The 22,146-nt window shown below is 40.1% G+C and overlaps 1 protein-coding gene across 1 annotated transcript in view; it reads left to right on the plus strand.

Moving 5' to 3' along the window:
- Positions 1-4,433: 4,433 nt before the first annotated feature.
- The window catches only part of LOC121942761 (alpha-actinin-4-like), an 86,172-nt gene continuing 68,459 nt past the window's right edge, over positions 4,434-22,146 (plus strand). Inside the window, 1 exon segment of the mRNA XM_042486006.1 lies at positions 4,434-4,833. Coding sequence (XP_042341940.1) covers positions 4,708-4,833 — 126 coding nt within the window. The 5' untranslated portion in view covers positions 4,434-4,707.

Genomic DNA, 22,146 nt, shown 5'->3' on the forward strand with positions numbered 1-22,146 from the left:
TAGAAGTTGAAGTTAACTATTACTTTTTCTCTCTGGGAGACATAAGGTGCTGAAATAATTATTGATATGCTGATTTCTAATGTTTTTAGCGAGCTACAGACATTTTTCTTAGCACTTTAGCCCTTGTTAGCAAATTGTGGCGCTGACAGTTTCCCCCTGGGTGGGCGTGGCTTTCAGAGTATGACCTGCTGCGCTCTGTCTCTATGAGACCTTTAATCCAAACTTTCTGCTTTGCATGATTTCAGTATGATCTGAAATTGTTTCTCTTCAGATTGATGTCAAAACCATTTTGGTGCTTCTGAATGTTTATGTTTTCTTTGTTTCTTTGCTCCTTCTGTCTGTTTTTTCAGGCCCCAATTGTACTGATTATTCACTCAGTAGTCTGGTTGTATAGAAATTCTCTGGATCTTTTCTACAGGGTCTGTGTGTGTCCGCAGTGACCCCGACCATGGGGGATATTTTGAGAAATGACCCTCTGTTCTTTGCTGATGTCTGGTATGTGTAAATATCCGTCTTCCAGCATCATTCTTTAAAGTGAGAACAGAGTTACACATACCAGAGGCTCTGTGTGTGTGTGTGTGTGTGTGTGTGTGTGTGTGTGTGTGTGTGTGTGTGTGTGTGTGTGTGTGTTCAATATCCTGTTGCTCTGCTGTTGCGTTGGTTCAAAGTGACTTTTGGGATGGCATGTGACAGTCATACACTAGCCCCACCCTGACACACTGTCTCTCTTCCTGTTACTGTCAGCTCTTCGTATGCTTTATTGAAACGAGTATGAGATAACTCAAAGTGTTTTTTATTTCTCTGTCTCTCTCTCTCTCCTTTGATCCCACAGAAGCTTATTTTTATGAACATCGTCTCTGTTTGTTTAAATAATTACAGACTCCAACCAGTGGGTGTTTTATTTTTTAGAAAAGCATGAGACAAAATAACCCCTAAAGGGTCAGTTAACCCAAATTACCAAAACAGAAGTCATGAGTGCTAGAGCTCAGTCTACAGACGGATTTCCGTGGAAGGTGAATTAATTGTTCCTTCATAGTTCATTTAACAAGTTGCCTTGACGTGTTAGGCTGGCCCCTACACTGCCTATCTTTAAATCCTGTTTTAAAGATCATTGTCTAGCTTTTAACTCAACTGAGTGTTGCCTTTCTAAATTATTATCCTTTTGTCTTTCTGTTTCTACTGCACTGTTTATATGGTCTCTGCGTTTCCCATGTTATTTCCTATCATTGAGATTATTATTACTTTTATCGTCTGTGTTGTTTTTTTTAAATAGTTTTTGCTATTTTTGCAGTGTACAGCTCTTTAGTCAGCTGCTGTAGTTTTGAAATGTGCTTTATTAATAAATTTGAGATTTGATTTATTTTTACCACTCATTTTTGCGTTATTACAACAAGAAAAATCCCTGGTGCCCCAGAAAGCTTTTTCCCCATACACTTCTCTTGTAAGAGACTGTAAAACTGTTGACAGGACACCTCGAAGATTCCTTCATGAATCTTTCCGTCTAAATTATTTGATCCATAGTTGTTTAATTTTTGTAAAACTTTCCTCATGCTGAGAAGAGTGACTTAAAAATCTGTGTAGTTATCACAATGTAAAGTCTCTGAGCCGAGGTGGAACTCGTGGGCAGGGTCAGCTTTTGAGAAACACAACTTCAGAAAGTAAACCCAAAAGCTAAAAAACTTTTTGGGTGCATGTGCCAAGTGAGCAACTCCATTGGGATGAATAGGCGCCACCTTTATTAAAATCTTTTTTTTTCTATTTCCTTTTTTTTTCATTTTATTGATATTATCTTGTTTTATTGTCTATTGTCTATTGTCTTTTGAACTGAATTCATTTGGATTTAATATGTTGCCACAGAGCAGCTTTCACACGAATGACCGTGGCCCCTCCCCAACACTGTATGCAGTTTCCTCATCCATCCATTGGGCGAAAGTGTTTCTCGCATAGCTAAATCTTTGTTCAGTGTCTCTTTAAATAAAAAATAGAAGCGGTTCATTCATGAGTGTCTTCCTTCCCACTAACGAGCCCTCAGACTGACCAATCACAGCACTGCACTATGTGGCATCACATGACAACATGTAAGGCGAAGCATGTTTAAAAAAAAAGCATGATAAAACACTCTCATTGCTTCTGTTGCTTCTGCACTCTGATGGTGCTGCTTCAGTCTATATGCTGCTCCGAGCACGCTGACGCTAATCACCCAGGACAGCCCGAGCATGACCTACTTCTGTAGGTGGCTCCTGCAGGCGGATCGTCACCCTCCAAACCAGCCGAAGCCTCCACGTAATAGATGATAGCAGCTCAGGCTGCTGTGTTTTATGAGCGTCAGTCCTCTGGGTCAGTGGCTCTGTTACTGCTCAGATCATGACCTCTTGATGGCTAACAGACTGAATCAACTGCTAAAGATTGATCTTTAGCTTTTCTTTTTTCATTATCACAAGATAAGACACTGGAAACTAGTTGATATATTACAAGGAAAAAGGTTTTGAAAAGTGAGAATAATTAGGACAAGTATTCTAAATTAATGAGCACTTTTTGGCCCACATCAGCTGCTGAGGCTCAGAGAGCAAGACCCCCTAGAACTACTGGTTGTACTTTAGGCTAAATAAGTACGTCTCAGAATTTTACATCAAATATATCGTGCTAACAGTGGTGTTGAGTACATTTACATAAGTACTATATTTGAAAAGCAAGTTTGAGGTCCTTTACTTGATGAATTTCCTTTCAGGTCACTTTATACTTTTACTCCACAACATTCGAGAAGGAAATATTCTACTTTTTATTCTACTAAATTTAACTGAAAGCTCTAATTACTTAATACAATTGTGTAAAAGCTTAAGCAATTAGTCAATTGACAGAAAACGAAATATTTTGCAAATATTTTGCTAAACATTAAAATTGTTCAAGTTTAATTTAGTTTAGGTTGTTTTTAGAAATTTTTTTTTTTTTTTTTTTTTTTAGATTTTTCTGGATTGGTACTTTTACTTTGAAAACTTTGAGTACATGTTCCTGATTACATTAACTTACTTTTACTATATATGTGTATGTATGTGTGTATATATATATATAAACATACATAAACACACACACACACACACACACATATATATATCCTAATTGCCTTTCAATACTGTACTTGCAGTTTTGAAAAATAAAGACTTTGTGTGTTTTATTGTTTTAAATTATAATATTTCAGATTTACACAAGAGCTCATGTTCAAATGTGTCATGAATATTCATGAGCTGTCTGGGCCTATAGAAGCTACTGGAGACAGGTGTGTCATTCACACACATAATTCACATTCACACCGGAGCAGAGGCGAGGTCTCTTTCAAAATAAAAGCTCACAACGTCTGGCGTGGATTTACTGATTAACAAAACCACAAGAAAAAAATCGACTTTTGCACTTCTTTTATATAAAAGTCGAATGCATTAGTATCATTATGTAAGATGAATGACAGCTGTGTATGTCTATATATGTATGCGTGTTTATGTATGTAGCCTATAGCCTATATTTAGTTTGCACTTGGTAAACTATTGAATGGTTAAAAGATTGATGCCCCTTTGTTTTCACATAATTTATGATCAACTTAAAAATGGTTTAGTAATATTATTGTTATTATTATTATTGTTTACCAGTGTTTAATTCTCGGGTGCCAAGAAAGGGTGGGGTGTGTATATAAATCATGTATAAATAAACATATAAATAAAGAGGGGAAAGGGAGTTGGGAAAAAAATGAGCGAAATATAGAAACAAAGTACTTTTAAGATCTTTATGGAGGTCAGTGAAGCTGTGGGAAATAGCATAATATATATGATCAAAAAGCCATATTTCAGTTTGTGTAAATCATCTTTTTGCACCAGTCATTTTTGTCATACAGTTTTTTCTGTTGTGTTGGAATAGTTGTACAGTATACATTGAATTGTTTTTGCACTGTATTTTTGATAGGCCTGTTTGCTATTTGTGTCAGCTACAGAGTGACCTTAAAATTGATAACATTACAAGCATGGGAGGAAATTTTGACTATTAAAGCATGTCAGGTTACTGAACACTACTATTTTACTTTTTGTTGTAAAGTGGCTGTGTGTTTGAAGTCTCTTGGTTTTCTTTTTTTTTAAATTGTCTTGTTATAGTTTCCTTATGTGAAATTCTTTATGAAGTGGTCTTGCACAGGACTCCCTTGCAAAAGATATTTTGAATCTCAGTGGGAATATTCTTGATAAAATAATTAAAATGTTGATTTAAAAAAATAAATGTAGTATTTCGAGCACAGTACTAAAGTGAGCAACAAAGCATTTCCCTGCTGTATGTTGACTGTGACTAAAAATCCTTGACGCTTGAGATCACATTGTTTTAGTGTGAAAGGTTTGGGCGGAAGCGTGTGTCCCTGTGGGCGCGTGTTGTCGGTGCGGCTGCAGCCTGTAGGAGCGGCCGGTTCCTCCCAGCAGCCTCTCAGCTCAGAGGGAAAGCTTTTCTTCTCACAGCAGCGGCGGGGATTTTTTGCCTGCACACGCCGGATATTCACCACATCCAAAAAACACACCCTCGCGACTGAAAGCGGCGACACAAGGACACTTTCTGGGTCGTGAATCCCTCCCCGTCCCACCTCTCTGATTTGGGCCGTCGTTGCTTTTTCTCCAGTGTAGTTTTTTTATTTTTGCCCTCCTGACTGTCTTTCTGTGGCGCACTCAGCTTTCTTCTGCTGACATGGTAGATTATCACGCTGCCAACAACCAGTCCTCGGTCGGAGGGGCGCAGACCTACATGGAGCAGGAGAATGACTGGGACCGGGACTTGCTCCTAGACCCGGCCTGGGAGAAGCAGCAGAGGAAGGTAAGAGGCAGAGGAGTTCAGGCCCTGAGAGTAGCCGGGCTGAGAGAAGGAGGAGGAGGAGGAGGAGGCGGCGGGCTGAAAGAAAATGGCAGGGGAGGGATGGGATGGGGAGGTCAGAGACGGACCACGGGCCTCGGTTTGCTCCGTAAACCCTCACAGCTGCTCCCAATGCCCCACTTTAAACCAACAGTGTGCGCCTCCCCGCTGGCTCTGCTCTCGGCTCGACTCCTCAGCGTCAAACTGCTTTATTTCTCCTCCTAAATCTCTCTGAATGTGCAAAGCGTGTCTAACATTAGCATGCAGATTTCACTCCTCAAAATGTGATTCATTTTCCTGAAAAACAGCGCCACATTGCAGAAATAAAATCTGAGATGTTGCAGACAATCGAGGCTTGAAGTAGGAAGGAAAACTGATTTTGACGGGGTTTATCAGGGCGTCCAGTCCTTGGCAGGCTGGTTGGAGGCCGATAAGACTGACTTGAGTTTCAGCTGCTGCTCACCGATATGGTGCTGCGCACAGCCGATAATGAGATAATTTAACCTCCAAACTGCTGCAGATTTGATCATTTTTGTATGCTAAAAGGAGTTTCTCGTTTGCAATATTTGACTGCCAGATTGTTTCATTAGCACAGTGCCTTCCGGTGGAGTTTTTGAAGAGTTATTGCTAGTTTGTAAGTGACAGTCTCTTCAGATTAAAGTCTTGGTTCATTTAGCAACACCTGTGGTTACTGGTGTTAACAGCAGTTTAACACTACAACACAACCAGGGTTGGAAATTTACTTTTTTTGTTCACCTGCCATTGTGGCAGCATGACTACAAAATCTACCAGCCATGCAATAAATTACAATTGTGTGAGTGAGTCAAATCTAGCAGCCACCAGCTTTCTGCAGCATTCTTCCAGCATTTCAGTGAGTAACTGATGCAAATTTCCGTACCTGAACACAACACTATTATCCCAGTTTGGATTTTTTCATTATTCTGTGAGCAATGGTGATCTGATCCGATTTTATAAAGCAAAACTACAAGGGTGTGGGTTTTGTATCAATATTGGGGGACACACATATGAAACAAGGGCTTAGGGGTCCTCAGCCAGAAAGTTTGCAAATTCCAGATATTGTGGGGAGCTGTCCCTGCATTCCCTGGGAGTCTACACCTATGCCACCTATGTCCCTCACTGATTTGTAAATCAGGAGGTGCTTGTTTGACGGGTCGGGTGAGGAGAAATCCTTGGTGTCTAAAGCTAAAGACAGCTGTTGGGAGCAATGCTATGCCGATCACGCCGGTTTTGCATGCAGACTATTGTTGCATCTGTTGTTCCAATAGCACCAAGTCTCATATTCTTCTCATACAAGTTTCTGCAGCCTCACTCATTTCACTGCACTGAACTAAACGCCCACTTGCTCTGCTGCAGATTTTAGATTCTGTAATATTCTGCATAAATACTCAGACACCAAATATAACATTTCCACTTGCTACCATATGGTACATCAGTTCCTGTTCTTTAGGCTAATACTACAAAAAATCAAATGCATTAGTATCATTATGACCTATTGACATTTACACAGCATTGTATTTGTCTAGCACAAGCAGCAACTACTCTGCTCTTCCTCCTGCATCTTCATCAGCTCTCACCTTCCTCCTCCTCAACATGTTTTTTATAGCTATGATTGATGCTAATGTTCTTTGCAGTAAATTGGCAACTTTCCTTTTGGATGGCGATGAAAGCCATCCACTCAGGGTGTCTGCAGGTCTTTCAAAATCCAATTCAACTTATATAAGGAAAAAAAGGTAATTTAAATGATCCTACATTTTAAGTTGTGAGGTATATGAGTCAGGACTTTCTGTGTGAAAGTCCATATTTCTGATGTTACAAATCTACCGGTTAACCTAATATGTAACCCTTAAAAAACCTGAGCAAACTGGCTTGATATTTTTTGAAAACATGGAAAAAAGTGACGAAATGACCAAAAAAATCAGCAAGAAATGTTTAAAATGTGTTAGAAAATTACAGGAAAACTATCAAAAAAATAAAAGTAAAACACAAAAACGAGGAAATGACTAACAAAGTGCTTAAAACATAATAATTCCCTAGCATAATTTTCGATATATTATATAATTATGGAAATATTTTTCTGGCTATTTTTCTATAGCTCATTTAAAAAAAAAAAGAATCTAAATATATACATTTTTTGCAGTTTACAAGACATTTCTTGCCAAGTCACTCATCGGCTCAGGGTTCAAAGGTTTAAATATTTGTGAAAGGTGTAAGAGCGTGGCACAAGAGAGGTGATGTCACTCCAGATGTCTAAAGGTTACTTAATTTTGAACCTACTAGTCTGCAAAATATAGATGAACCAAACACTCTCTAATGAACATATTTGCACATAGAACCTACCTCTGAATGGGACTAAATATACACTACTTGACTTTAGCCAAAAATTGGTCATAAATTTGGGTAAAAATGGTCAGGAAAATGTCTTATGCAAGCCCCAAGCCATCATTTAATTTGTTTTTGTCAAAATAAGTCAGGCTCCTCTGCATGACTGTCTACATTTCTTATGCTACAAATCTTAAAACCTGGCACCTAACCTTATATTTCACTTTATACTTACCAAGTTGACAAAATGTAGATTAATCTAACTCAATTTAATAACCATATTCCCACAAAAATAACCTCTGCATGGAGCTACATATGTGCTAACTATCTTTATACTTGCCTACAATGCTCAAATTAGAAAAAGTCATAATTTTCTGGGGCGTCAGGTGGTTGAGTGGCTAAAGCAGGCGCCCCATGAATGAAGGCAGTGTTTTTGCTGCAGAGGCCACAGGTTTGATTCCAGCTCGTGGTCCTTCGCTGCATGTCATCCCCTCTCTCTCCCTCTTTCATGCTATCAATCAGGCCTATCTAATAAAAGCAAAAATACAAAAAAAAATCATAAATTTGGGTAAAATGTTCTTTAAATGCTCTTTGGAAGCATTTAATTTAAGTATCTTGTACCTTTAGACACCATGTGTTCACTAACATTTCCCAGACTAAGGTGACCTTGTTTGAACGCAGTTTTTTTACACTGTGCTGACTGATCATGCCTCAAAATAGACCCATTCAAGCTCTGATGTTTTACAAAATGTAAATGCAGGATGCATATGTGATCCTGATGATGATGTGACACATAATATAACACTCAAGCTCCCATAAGGGAGTGGAGAGGCAATATAATGATAGATGATTTAAAGAACCATTGCATAACTGTGTGGAACAACTGTGTGTGTGTGTGTGTGTGTGTGTGTGTGTGTGTGTGTGTGTGTGTGTGTGAGTGTGTAGTGCTAAGCAGGCTATGTGCCCTATCTTATTCACTTACTAGCCAGATGACTGGCATACTTTCTAGTGGTGTGACAGCATGCCGAGCATTGACTTGTGCATTTTTATTAGGCTACTCAGCATTTTAGCCGTCAACATCAGACATTCCTGCAGTTGATAACCATCAAACCTGGCGGGTCCTGTCCCTCGCTGTGAGCTCATGCTAGGTGGTTAGATGACAGCGAGGACTCTCTGCATGTTTGTCTGTAGATCACACGGGTCAAAGTTTCTTCAAAAGGACAATCTAACCTGCCAATCATTAACAGAGTGAAGCTTGTTGTTGTGCAAACCTGGGCTGAGGTCCACTCCGCTCCCATCAGTGGAAGCTGTTAGGCGTTTGGTTGATTGGGAACAGTACAGGCCGGGGACACGTCCCCCTGCCAAGCCTGAGCTGTGCTGGCCTCGGTGAGGCGGGGGAACCAAGGGCAAATTCCTGTGGTGTATTCACGCTCACTGTGCCAGTTATTGCTCAAAAGTGAGCAAATGCCTCCCGCAGGAATATCAGGAGACAACTGGATCTAATGAGTGTGGGAATGGACTTGTCTTTGTAGTGTTTGAGGGGCGAGTACCCCACAAACAGCTCCTGGTTTTTAGGGGGGTCATGCTGACTTTTAATATTTACCATGTCGAGTAATACAAGAGGGGAAAAACACAGAAATGCAAAGGATTTTTTGGCATTCTTGGCTTTTATTTACTGTCTGTGTTAGAGCAAGAGAGACAGGAAAGTCTGAGCGAGGGGACAACAACAGGGCACGAGACAATCAGTCATAATTGAACCCAGAACACTAGAGGTGTAGTAGTGTAATAGTTTGTACCTCATTGAGGACACCGGGATTATTAGGACTTAATCTGCACGTGTAAAAAATGTTACATACACGAACCTCCTCTCTTTTCATCTTTTTAGTAAAACGTGAAAAATGATGATGCTTCAAAGGCAATCTCTATAAGCAGAATGATAATCATTTGTGTGCAGAATCAGAATGCAACGGCAGATGATTTTGGTATCGGAAGCATTCTGGTTTCCCATTATAGCCAGACTAGTTTTGATCCATCACATTTGATCGGGTATGGTTGTGTGGAGAGAAAAATCGGCGGAATACATGGCCGAAATTATCTGAATTTTAATTTAAATTTTTTTAATTTTAATTTAATTTTAATTTTTAACTTTTTTAATTTCTAATTTGTGTGCATGCATATGTAGATATCTGTTTTAAAGCGATATACCAAAATGTTGTCCCGACTTGTCTCATATAGAGGTGGATGCAGTTATTGTGGTTTTCTTGTCTGTGCTGCTATTTGTGCAACATGAACCATCATATTGCAAAGCATTTAATGTCCGTGTAAAGTGATAATTAAAATGTGTTCTGAGTTTGTCACATCACAGAAAAATATGTTATTAAACAAAGGGTTAAAGGGTCCTTCTAACATCTTTTCAACAATCAGTTTCCAACATTTAGAATATGTTTTGAAACAAATCTCTGAATTCACGGACTTGATTGGCACAACATCGGCTTCATCTGAGACTGACCGGCTGGTCACCATACAGCAGATCAAGCAGAAAATCGGCTGATTCTGGTCACCAGCCAATTGATTGGTGCAACTGTTTTCTTAAGTTGCTCATCAAATTGTTAGCACTGATCGGTGCATAGAAAAGGAAGTCTTGGCCCGAATATCCACTGACTATACTTGATCTCCTGACAGGTCAGCCTTCGCCTCCAGAGGCTTTAATTTGCTCCATTTGAATAAAAGTTTCCGAATGCTGCAGATCAGAGATTCACCCTGCAAAGAATAATTTGCTTCAGTCTCTCGTGATGTGGATATTTCCGAGCTGTACAGTGTGAGTCTGTGTTTCTTTGGCAGAAGCTGAGGTTTGTCCTTGAAGCGTGTTTCCAGTTGTCCATTTGGTACATTGAGCAACATTTCTCAACACCCCAGAGTACCTGGCCTGAGCCCAGCTGAGCCCAGCTCACTGCAGTTTGTTACAGGCGAAGCTCCTCGCCTCACAAACATGTTATTAAGTCTTTCTCACAGCTCTCGGATCCACCGCAGGCCGAAACATGTCAAAGTATGCAGTGACGCCACCAGAGGTTTTATTGTAACCTTCGGCAGTGTGGCAGGCGGGACATGCAAACCCTTAGCGACAGTTAGGCTGCACATATTTCTCATGTCATGAGGCAGGGCGAAAGTACAGCGAAGTGGGTGGATGAGCTAACAAGGAAAGCAGTAAAGTACACAAGCCAAAGGGCCCAGAGCAGTCAGGATCACTGCTGAGTGATTGTTCTTATTTGTCAAGGTGATGTGCTTTTAAATCAGATTAATGATTACTTAGCCCACCACTTAGCTCACCTCTGATGCAGTCCTGTTTGGTTGATTCACAAAAAGATAAAAAATTAGGTGATTAAAATGTCATTCATGCAGCTGAGTGAATGAAAAAGGGGAAGGCACGCAAATCAGAGCAGTTTTGGTTATAGCCGTGAAGTGCTGTCCAAACAAAGATAAATTTACTCCTGGAATCACGTCAGAGTCTCTACGTCTCTAATGTTTTTATTCCCTCTCTTTAGTGTGCAGAGGTCATAAATCAGCTGTGTTACAGTGGCAGAATCGGTTGTGGTCAATGATGTTTGTCTGTCTTCATTTTCCTACACTGTGTGTGCACAGATGTGATTTGGAGCTGGACTGCGATACGGACTCACAGCAGAAAAGACTAAACATTTAACAGCTGTGACTGATGGAAGGATGGGAAGAAGTTGATTGGATCATTCGATGTAACTTTCTGTTCTTTTACATGACCTGTCAGATGCTCCGTAGAACAATGTATCCTTATGCTAATTTAGCCGTATTTTTTCCTGTAAAGGTCCAGTTTGCAGAATTTAAGGGGAGATATTGGCAGAGATGCAATGTAGTACTGTGAGTATGGTTTTTTTTTAGTGACTAATTACCTAAAAAAATAGAATTTGTATGTGTCCTTTGTCTTAGAATGAGTGGTTTATATCTACATAGGGAACATACGAAGATTGCACTGCCATTTTTTTTTACAATAACCAAGAACAGACAAACCAAACACTGGCTCTACACAGGGACAGTGCTTTTTGCGTGTCCTCTGTCGTGAGAAGCCCCTTCAGCATTTGAAAACCATTGATTTTTAACGTGAAACTGCTTTATTCAGGGGTTTTACTGGTTTAAATCACCTGACCTGTTTGTTTTGGAGAGGAGGAGACCTCTGCGGATAATTCGGCTCCTGGTAAAAACCTCTTGAACAATGAAGGAATCCTAACCAGGAGTTCGCACTGGGCACAGGACAGCTGTTTCAGTTAGTTGCAGTCTGCAGTCTTCACTGCTAGATGCCACAAAATCCTACACACTGCTGCTTTAAACACTCCTAAATTTGTTTCTTGTGACTTGTTTTGTCACAGTAGAAATCTCCCTTTTTTGCTGGTCTGAGGTTTAAGTATTCCAGCTTTGCTGGTGCATGTGTGTCCTCCAGCATCCCAAAGTAAGCAGCATTTGTAGCCAGCCTCCTCTGACACACCCCACCAGTGCCCAGACATGCAACACAACACACACACTGATTTCTTTTTCCATGACTGCCAAGGTGGGCAGCTGGACACAATGTTAGTTTGTTCTTTTGCCGCCCACTTTCACATGCTTTCTGTGTGACTGGCTGGCAGGCAGGCGGAGCTGGTTCAGATGGCCCGGGTTGGCTCAGGACGGGTTGCGAGTGACATTTTGTCAGGACCAAACAATGCGTCCTGCCGTCGTCGCTTCACGGGCTAAGATCTGGCTGCATGATAAGCTGCCAGGCGACTTTTTTTTTCTCTCCCTGCCTGTTCCAAAACAACATTTAAAAGAATGAAGGGAGCTGAAAATGGCTGACCAAATAGCCTGCTCGCCAAACAACAATAGACAAAGCTCTGTTTGTAGAGAATTAAAGGAGCAGAAGCTTTAATTGGTTGTCTGTGTTTTAGTGTCTGTGATTGGCTGGTTCAGTGTAGTAGGACAGATCTGAATGGGTGTGGCAGATTCAAGAGGAATCAAAGCTGTTAATATTCAGGGCTGTGGAGCGATCAGTCAGATCTACTTGGTGATTGTTTATCTGTAATAGAGTTAATTTTGTTTTCTCTACCTCAGATGAACAGTAGATCAGTTTATCACACACTGGTATATTTGCACTGTGTTGCAAATTTTAAATATACGCCAGCTTAGCCAGGATCATCTTTTGCTCTTTATATGAAGCCTAGACACCTGAAATCAGGCCATTTTGATGCTTGTGGTTATCCAGATGTATTTTCAGAGGCATTGGGGATGGTATGTTATTTATCAGAGGAGGGAGGGAGCTACTCATATTTTTCCTTGAGCCTCCTTGAGTGGCTGAGGGAAAATGCACGACCCTCCCTCCACCATAAATAACCATATATTTTTTAAAAAATTTACATCAAATTTAGGTAATGGAGGTAATGCAGAAGAAATAACCAAAGCAAACATTAATTCCTTAAGCAAAAAAAAAATTGGGGCACCCAGAAGCTCTGTTGGTAGAGTGGGTGCCCCATGTTCAGATGCTGTGTCTTCGCCGCAATGTCATTACACAAGCTGTGTGTGTACTTTACAGGATCTGGTAAGTGCAAGTTGTTTATTTTTGGCAAAATCATAAATTAGCTATCTAGAATAAAGTTGGTGACAGGGGCTTTTGCTGTGCATGTTGTGTTCAAGGACCATCAAAAATTGTCAATGATGATTTCTTTTTTTTACAGTTTCCGGCCATGATAAATGGTGTAATTTTAACTATTTTTAAAAGAAAGAGTGAAAACAAGCAGTTTGAAGATGAGACAAGAGCTCTGGGAACTTGTATTTGGATTTTTTTTTTTTGTTTTTTTTTGTTTTGTTTTTTATTTTTAAGGTAGTCTATAATAACTATTTAGTCTATAATAAAGTGGTGAAAAATTCCAATCAGTGTTTCCCAAAGTCTAAGAAGATGTTCTTAAATATCTTATTTTGTCCACAACCCCAAAATATTCAGTTTACTGTCAGAGGAGAAAAGAAACCACAAAATATTCACGTTTAAGAAGCTGGAATCAGCAAATTTTGACCCTTTTTTTCCATAAAAAATTACTCAAATGAGAGTGATGTGATATAATGGAAGTGCAGTCTTTGGACATCCCCTCTCTGCCAGCTGATTCCAGGTCAGCTGTGGGAAAGCCCTCTGCCTCAGCTGACCGCGATCCAGAATCAGCCTGTGGACCTAAACAACGAAGCAGTCAGTGAAGCAGACAGAGCAGAGAGGAATGTAACCCCTCTCTGTTTCCCCGTCTTTCTCTCTGTTCTGCCGTTCATGCCGGCGGTGAGAGAGCGAGCATGCAGGGGAAACATTCCTTTGGTGGCCCATTATAGCCCGCTAGGCCAGTGGGAGGGGGCTTTTTACTAAAGTGGGGGCGGGGTGTCCTGTTTTTTTGCCCGACTGTGGGGGGGGGGGGTTTGCAGGATTGCAGGATTGCAGATGTGGCCTTTGCGGTGGAGACGAGAGGGAGAATCCTCCTCGGGGGCAGCGGGTGCTCGCGGGGGGGGGGAAGTGAGAGTTTCCAGCCGGTTCTGATGTGGTGGAAGTCATGGCGCCAACCGTTGCTCCATATATTTGTTTGCAGGAATGTTTTCAGACACTACCACACTGTGATTGATTGAGCCGTTTGCTTTGTTTCCAGCTCAAAGTGCAGTGCAGACGACGAGCAGTAAACACGGTCGCATCAGTTGAGAGATTGTAGTCAGCGTGTAGCCCACGGCTGGTTTTGACATTGGTGCGCTGTGGGCCTGTGTGTCGAGGTGGCGCAGCCTAATGTGTTTCTCTTTCAAAGAGATTTCTTTACGGTCTGTTTCTCGCACACTCTTTGTGTGTGGGGAAGGCGTTGCATTTTTGGGGCAGAGAGGAGGACCTGGGTGCATCCGAATGTCACTGCCGCCGTGGAGTCAGTGTTCAGCTGACGTAGCTCTCACTAATTGTGGCCGTGTTCATAAGCTTACTTCTTGGCTATTGTGCATAGTTATGAGGATTAGTAAATGGCATTTCCCACTGATGAATTGAAATTGGCAACAATAGAGACGAAGAATTTCCTTTTGGTTGGCTGCCAGTGAGCATGTTGATGGTTTTAGCGTCAGGCTCAGACCCCCCTTCTTCTTCGCATGTCCTCCAAGTCTGTCCTCAACTACAAGATTTAAAGCATAATATTCACTTTTTTTTCTTTTGCAAAAAAAACCTCTTTGATCCATTTGCTGTTGAGATATAACAGTTGGTAGCAGTTTTGACGTCCAATATCCAATTCCTGCTTTGGTACTTTCTTATCTAAAATCACAGGTAGATTTGCAGCACATTTTACACTGAATGCTGAAGACACAGAAACCATTTGTTGATTAGTCTAAAGATAGGCCACTGGTTAATAAATCATTTATCAAGCAGGTTCGAGATGCGAAGCACTGCTGCATTTTTGTTTTGCCACAATGTATTTCTGAATTTTGGACTGCTGCTTGCACTCAGGGAGCTACTTAAAGATGTCTCTTTGTAATGTTTTTCACCTTTTTCCCTGTGTTTAGTATAATCGAATAATGGAAAAAGTAGTCTTTAATGGAAATTATCATTAATTCCAGCTCCCAGTGCACAATTCTGGAAAGATTTATTTTAATAAAGAGTGTCTTTTTTGTGTCTTTATTTCTGGTGTCTGACAGTCGACTAAGGGTGAGTTATTTTCTTACTGGGCTGTTGTGAATGTGAAGGAGAAGTGCAGCTGAATAGTAGCTCTTTAAACACAGAGATCATGCAACAGGGCAGTGACGAACTCCCTTCTGTGAGTTAACTTTGCATTTGGACACAGAAACAAATGACGCAAGCATGACAGCATGCTGGCGTCCCAGAAGCAAAAGAGGCAAGATGGGCAAGGCTTATAATAGTGGACAGCTTTATAGACAGTAACAGTAGCAACATGGCAATAACAATCATTCACCATCACTGTTATATTGCGATTGATCTCATCCTCTACTCAGAGGTTAGATAGAAGGCTCCCAGGAAAGCCGCTTAGCTTCGCTTCCAATTTTTCCCAGTGAACGCTTGTGGTATTTCAGTGGAAAAAAGAAAGCCCCCTGCAGGCCAACAACCATTTCCGTAATCAGCAGCCATTGTGTAAGAGATGTCTGTAAAACTGTTGACAGGACACCTCGAACTGCAAACAAGGTCAGTTATGAATTATTCTGTTATACATTTTTGATCCATAAGAGGTTTTAAATTTGTTAAAACTTTCCATCAACTGAGGAAAGCGATTTAATTATCCATGACTTCATCACAATGTAAAGTCTTTTAACTGAGCAGGAACTACTGTGAAACACAACTGTGCATATTGAGTGGGCCGCACAGCGCAACAGTAAATCAGAGTGATTGAGAATTTCTGGTGTATGCACCAGGCAAGTAATTCCATTGAACTGAATCAGCGCCATCTCAGGGTCCGGTCGCTAGTTCTTATCATACATCTGTTGTGAGGAGCTCCTGGACCTCAATGTCCCCCCAATTTGTGGACATTTCCGGTTGCTGGTCTTATTTAAATTAGCTGCTAGCATCTTTTTAAATCTCCCCACTGTGGGTCGCACACAGAACAGTTCTTCACCCCTGTCCCATCCAAGGTCCTGTCCTTCCTGCTGTCCCTTTTACACAGCTGTCAGTTCTGTTGTTACTACCTCGGATGCCAGTTTAAAGGCGAGACAACTCTGTCCCAATGCTCTGTGGTTGAACTTTATATATAGAATAGCGCGGTGGAATAATGGTGCGACATTCCCACCTTGAATATGCAGTGTGAAAGGTGCTAGAGATACAGAATCATCATTGGTGCAGACTGAGGCTATACAATTAATCACATTTCAAATTTAAATTTCAGCTCCCAACAATTACAAAAACAATGTAATCGAGATAGAAACAATTTCCACATTCCAAGTGTATCCTTATTTTGTCTTGTGCCCTGAATGCCACACGCATGCACATTTTGGCCCCTGCTTCCCTCAGCCTGAGCTCAACACCTGCAGCCGATACTATCAGCAAGGCGAGTTGTATCAGCGCGAGGAAAGATGACGGAAGAAGAGCAACAGCGTTTGGTGAGCAAATTAGGCAGAACAAATGCCGTTGTGTGGGAACAGTTTGGATACGAGGCATCTGACGTGGAGCAAAGAAGAGTAAAATGCAACATTCGCTATATGGTATCTGCACCGCATAGCAACGCGTCAAAACTTTTTTATCATCTTAAGTTTAAACAGTTAGTGGCCTATGACCAAATAATAAAAAAACAAAAGGGGAAAAAGATAACCCCATCGACATCCACCGCAATGCAGTCATCAGTTAAGGACACATCATCAACAGTAACTCAGTAGTAATTAAATTAAGGAATTAAAAGAAGCTCAATGGGGAAACTATTAAGGGAAATTTAAGTTTAACTGTTTATAGAAGTTTTTAATGCCAATAAATGCAACATGTTTACAAAGTCAGTGAGTAATCGTGGTAAATAATCTTGATTTCAATATAGACCAAAATAATCTTGATTATGATTTTTTCATGATCAAGCAGCCCTAGTGCAGATTTTAGAGCTCATGGTGACGCTTGTATGTTTCAGCAAAGAAGTTGTGTCAATGTGTGTGTTCTGATGCAGCCTCAGTGTTTGGGGGGGTGTTGTTTGCAGGAAGGCAGCAGAAGAAAAGGATGTGTGTTTAGGTGGGGTTTAAGGGTGGGGGCTCCATTATATTCTGGGTCTTGGGGAGGGGTGGGGGGGTTGGTTGACTGCACTTTGAATGTGTGGTTTTCCCCCTCTAGTTTTCCAGCAGTTTCATAGCTGTGGGTTTGTGTCCCTGAGGCTGCTCGTAAACACTGCAGTTACACAAACATAAGCTCCTCTCATGTCCTCACCTACTGCACTGGTCTGTGTGTGTGTGTGTGTGTGTGTGTGTCTGTGTGTCTGTGTCTGTGTGTGTGTGTGTGTGTGTGTGTGTGTGTGTGTGTGTGTGTGTGTGTGTGTGTGTGTGTGTGTGTGTGTGTGTGTGTGTGTGTGTGTGTTACATGAAGATATTTACTACAGTTATTGTGGGTCCTCTATGGTCCATTTAACATAGCGGGTAATAAATTGAGGAACACATTTAAAACAATAGAATATTGAAAAACGCTGCAGTTCAACTTTGCTTTTCACAGCTTCCTCATAAACAAAACATCAATTAGAGTTTAAATGGAAGGATTACAGTCACCTCACCTCACACCCCCACTGTTTGTATGTGTGTTATTGGGCTGCACTTAAAATGCTAAAACACACTTCATAGTGCATTCACTGCTGCAATCAAATCAAAAGACTGCGGGTATATTTTTAGAGAAATTTAATCTAATTTGTGTCAAAAAGGCTAAATGATTTGAAAAACTGATGCACTGTCTTTGCAGAATGTGCATCCTCATAGTGTGACACTGTCATGTCTCTCTGTGGATGCAGAGAGCAGATAGCGTTCATCGATGCATCTGTGAGGCTGCAGCCTCTCTATTCTGAACCACAGCGCTCTGCAGGGCTCGGTATTTTTGGAAACACCACTTCAGAGCTCTGCTGTCATGCTGCACCTGAGAGAGAGCGAGAGGGCTCACATTCAATAAAAATTTGATCAGAAAAATAGAACCAGAAGCAAAAGCCATCTTCTCACTGCTGCTATTTCAAACTACCCGCAATAGTTAAAGGAGGTTGATGGAGCATTGTTTAACATGCTGGAAGCTATACATAAAATGTTTTTTTAAGGTGTTTGTGGTTGTTGGTAGGTGAACTAGTGGGTGCTGTTTAGGTGTTGCTCTCAGCCAAGTGAGAAGATGTATTTTAATGTCTTTCATTATTGCTAAATTTACGTTTGTTTTGAAAATTATTTTTTGTCTCCAGCTCACATTTTATTCAGCAGATGTTAGATTGCAGAAAGAGAAATGTTATCATCAAAACACAGAGAAAAAAAAAAACATGATGCAATTATGTGGACCTGTTAATCTCTTAAAAGTCTTATAAATAATGGAGGATTTTACTGATTTTACACGTAAAAGTCAATTTACCGGTCGCAAGGATGTGACTCAGTCTGAAAACAGGTGTTCTGTGGCTCAAGTCCAGCAACAAGGGTGTTATGGGAAATGTAGGAGGAAATTGATGCCTCTGCCATTTTTGATTTTGACTGTTTTTTTTTTTAATCTGTCTAGTGCACCATGAAATCACAGTTTGTGTTTTTGTTTACTTTTAAGAGCAGGTGTTATGTTTATTTAATGGCTCATATTTCAGTGTGGAACAAACATTGGGATGTTGGCACTAGGGCTATGCAGATTATCATTTCTGGGGCTTTGAATCTTAAGTGATAATTACCCGCAAATATTTGTATGGGTGTTGAAAGTAATCAATCATGTACACATTTGCTATTCAACCACCCAAACCCAACCCAATTTGAGTTGGCCATAGCACAGCTGCGTGTGTTTGTGAGAGAGAGAAAGTGACAGAGAGGGGGAAGAGAAGGTGGAAGGTGGACTATTGCAAGCAATTTTTCTGTAAGTTATTGATAACTTTGAATGCCACTAGTCTTAGCTGCAACACTAGATGCAAAGCAGGTTCTTCCTTGCAGTTGGCAGCTGTGGATAACCATCCGAAATTCTTATCATATGTTCCTTTTTCTTGTCGGAGAGCCACTTTGATCACTTGAAGCCGGGGTAAGTGCCTGCTCTGAGGACACTGGCTTCAGTCGTGTCCGGCACTCGGACAAAAACCATTGAGGAAGTAATATGAACACTCTTATTATAGCGGCTTCATTATTAAAGGAGCCAACATGTTTTTCGACCACTATAGATCTTCGCCAGGGCTTTAAATACAAACAAGGGTGTGGCCTCACCCACATAGTAGCATAGTAGTAAGTCAATATGAATGTGCCTGCAGTGGGTGAAAAAAAAAGAAAATAATGAAAATCAAAATAGAAACTTAAAACAACATCAGACGAGATTACCCGGGAAAAGAGTAATATATATATATATATATATATATATATATATATATATATATATACACACACAGACAGACAGACACACACTTAGATAGATAGACAGATAGATAGATACTTAGATAGATAGATAGATAGATAGATACTTAGATAGATAAATAGATATACCTTAGATCTGTACAATTTAAACATAGACGTTACGGAAATCATAAAATAACTAAGCATTTGCATACTAATTTGGATGTCGATTATCATAAGGACCAAAATTTGGAAGGTTTGAAGCGTTCAGGTCAGTCCTGTAGTCTGTGTGTGCAGTGAGTATCTGTTGTTCACACTGTCTGAGATTGTTGTCCTCTGGAGGCTGTTGTCATTGTGTAACAACATCTGTCAGATTAGGACAGACCGCCCCCACACCACGACTGACAGTCATCCAGAGATTACAGCCCAGCTCACATGACCAGATTATGTCCAGATCTGACACATATCTGAGACGGACAGAAAGGTGGGCAGTGATGCATGTAGGCACAGCTGCTTTATTTTGCTCTAGTTTGGTTGAAAATGAAGAGTGCAGGGTGAATAAATGTGTTGTGTGTGGGGTATTAAGATCAGACTTTTAATTTTTTATTAGTGTCATAAAAAACAGAAATAGAGGCTGTTATATCCCAGTAGAAATAAATGGGAAATTACTTAACGCATCTTATTTTAAATTACTTGCAAAAGGAGTACTTCCCGTCTTTAATGTCCTGTTTAATCACAGCAAATGAATATAATGTCCTCATGAACAGAGAGGGAAGTAACACCTTATTGGTGCTGTGACACTCTTCAGAGGTTTAAACGTGTTGAATTAAAACTACAGTCTCATTCAGATTAACCCTTTGAAACCTGAGCAAATTGGCTTCAAAAATGTAGGAAGACAGCAATGAGCAATGAAATGAGAAATTATCCAGAGACAGAAAATTACCAGAAAAATAGTTTTTAAAATTTCAAAAACAAAAATGAGAGAATCACCTGAATGTTATTATTTTTTATTAAACCCCCCCCCCCCCCCCCAAAAAAAAAAAAAAATTATTAATAGTTTTTAAAATTTCAAAAAAAAAGCAATGAGCAATGAAATGAGAAATTATCCAAAAAACAAAAATAAGAGAGAATCACCTGAATTTTTTATTTTTTTAAAAACCCCCCCCCCCCCCCCCCCCAAAAAAAAAAAACAAGTAAATGAACTTGAAAAAGTGCTGAAAAATTCTAATTATTATGTAACATAATTTAAAAATGCATTTATGTTAATCATAAAATAGTTTTTTTCCCTAGCTTTTTCTTTTTTCCCTAAACAGTTTTCCCTAGCTTTTTTTAAAATCCTAAATCTACAAACTTATTGTTATTTGTGGAACTTTTGTTTCTTCTTGTTTTCCTTTTCCCTGTGTTTTCAAAAGTAATAAGAACCAATTTGCTCAGTTTTCAAAGGTTTAAATACTTGAGAAAGGGGGCTGTAAGCAGCACAAGAAAAGTAATATATACATATAAAGTAATATGCTCCAGGTTTCAAAGGCTTAAAAGATTTTATGACCATCAGCGGTCCTCGAATAATATTGTTGTTCTGTAGAATAAAGCCTGATGAATATCTGCATACATGACCACACCTAGACAGGTTCCTCTCGCCTCTGGGGCGAGAGAAAAAAGAGAAAGAGAGCACAACAAACAGGCTATGCTAGTCTGGTAACAAAGAGTGAGCTGTGACGGTGAGGCCTCATGCTACATCTGGTTTCTGCTTCTACACAGAGCAGGCATCTGGAGGGGATGTTTGGCTGGATCAGGGGTTTAGCACCGTGGCTGCTGCATGCCACACTCGTCTACCTCACTGTCTGATAGCTGCACAGCTGCACACCTCTGAAACAGACCAATGTTGAACAAATTATCTTCTTCCTTTCTCTATCGGACACTTGTATAATTTTACAATCCAGGTTTACACCAAATAATGTAAGAATGCTTGCCTGTTTTGGATTCTCCGTTCAATATGGAGAGACTCAAAAAAAACCCGATTTCTTCATGAACTCAAAATAATGTGAGATTAATAATTCATATACAAATGACAATTCAGACTTTATTGCAGCATCAAAAATAGCAGATTTTTGATCATAAATAATTTCTGTATAATTCCTGTCACAAGTCAGTTTCTGAAAATTTTTAAAAATGTATTTAGTCAACAAAAAATACGTATATAATATCCTGAGCCCCACCCCGACGGTGAATCACCTGATGAGGCTGCTGGGAGGCATCCCTTAGTCTTTCGCTTTGTGTTTGTTGTGGTATCGAGACAAATGCCCCCATCTTTCACAGTAGCTTTAAAACAGATGAAGAGGCAAACAGACCATGATTCAAAGTGTGTTTGTTTCCTCTGCGGCTGTCTCTGATATCCTCACTGAGCTCCTGTTTTATTATTTAACAGCCTTCAAACTGGGCCACTGGGCGAAGGGGCAAAGAGGTGAAGAGGAGAGGCCGACTGAGACACACACAAAAACACAGAGAAAACACAATGGACTGTGTGCATAGAGTTATTTAAACTAGAACTGCTTTCCATAAAACATCAGTGAATCCACTGAAAACAGGTAGATTGAGTATATTGTGATGTCCTTTTTTAATTTGATTTTCTTTAAATTATCATTGTTAAAGCTAACAAAACAACCAGAAACATTATATGTATCAGTTGCTGGATGTTAAAGGATACTTAAGTAACACCTTGAATCTGAAACCGCGTATTTAAAATCCTTTAAAATGTGAATTTGTAAACAAGCAAGGTGAAAATACAGAATTTTAAGCTTGTGTGAAGTTAAAAAATTGGGCCTATTCCCATTGCTTTCACCTGAAGCAGAAACATTTCAGTGTTGTATGAATGGAGCCTGTGCTGGTGGTTTCAGGGCACATCACAGCAGCATTAAATATTTACTGCCTGTGCAT

This window comes from Plectropomus leopardus, chromosome 5, assembly GCF_008729295.1.
Source record: "Plectropomus leopardus isolate mb chromosome 5, YSFRI_Pleo_2.0, whole genome shotgun sequence".
NCBI lineage: Eukaryota > Metazoa > Chordata > Actinopteri > Perciformes > Serranidae > Plectropomus > Plectropomus leopardus.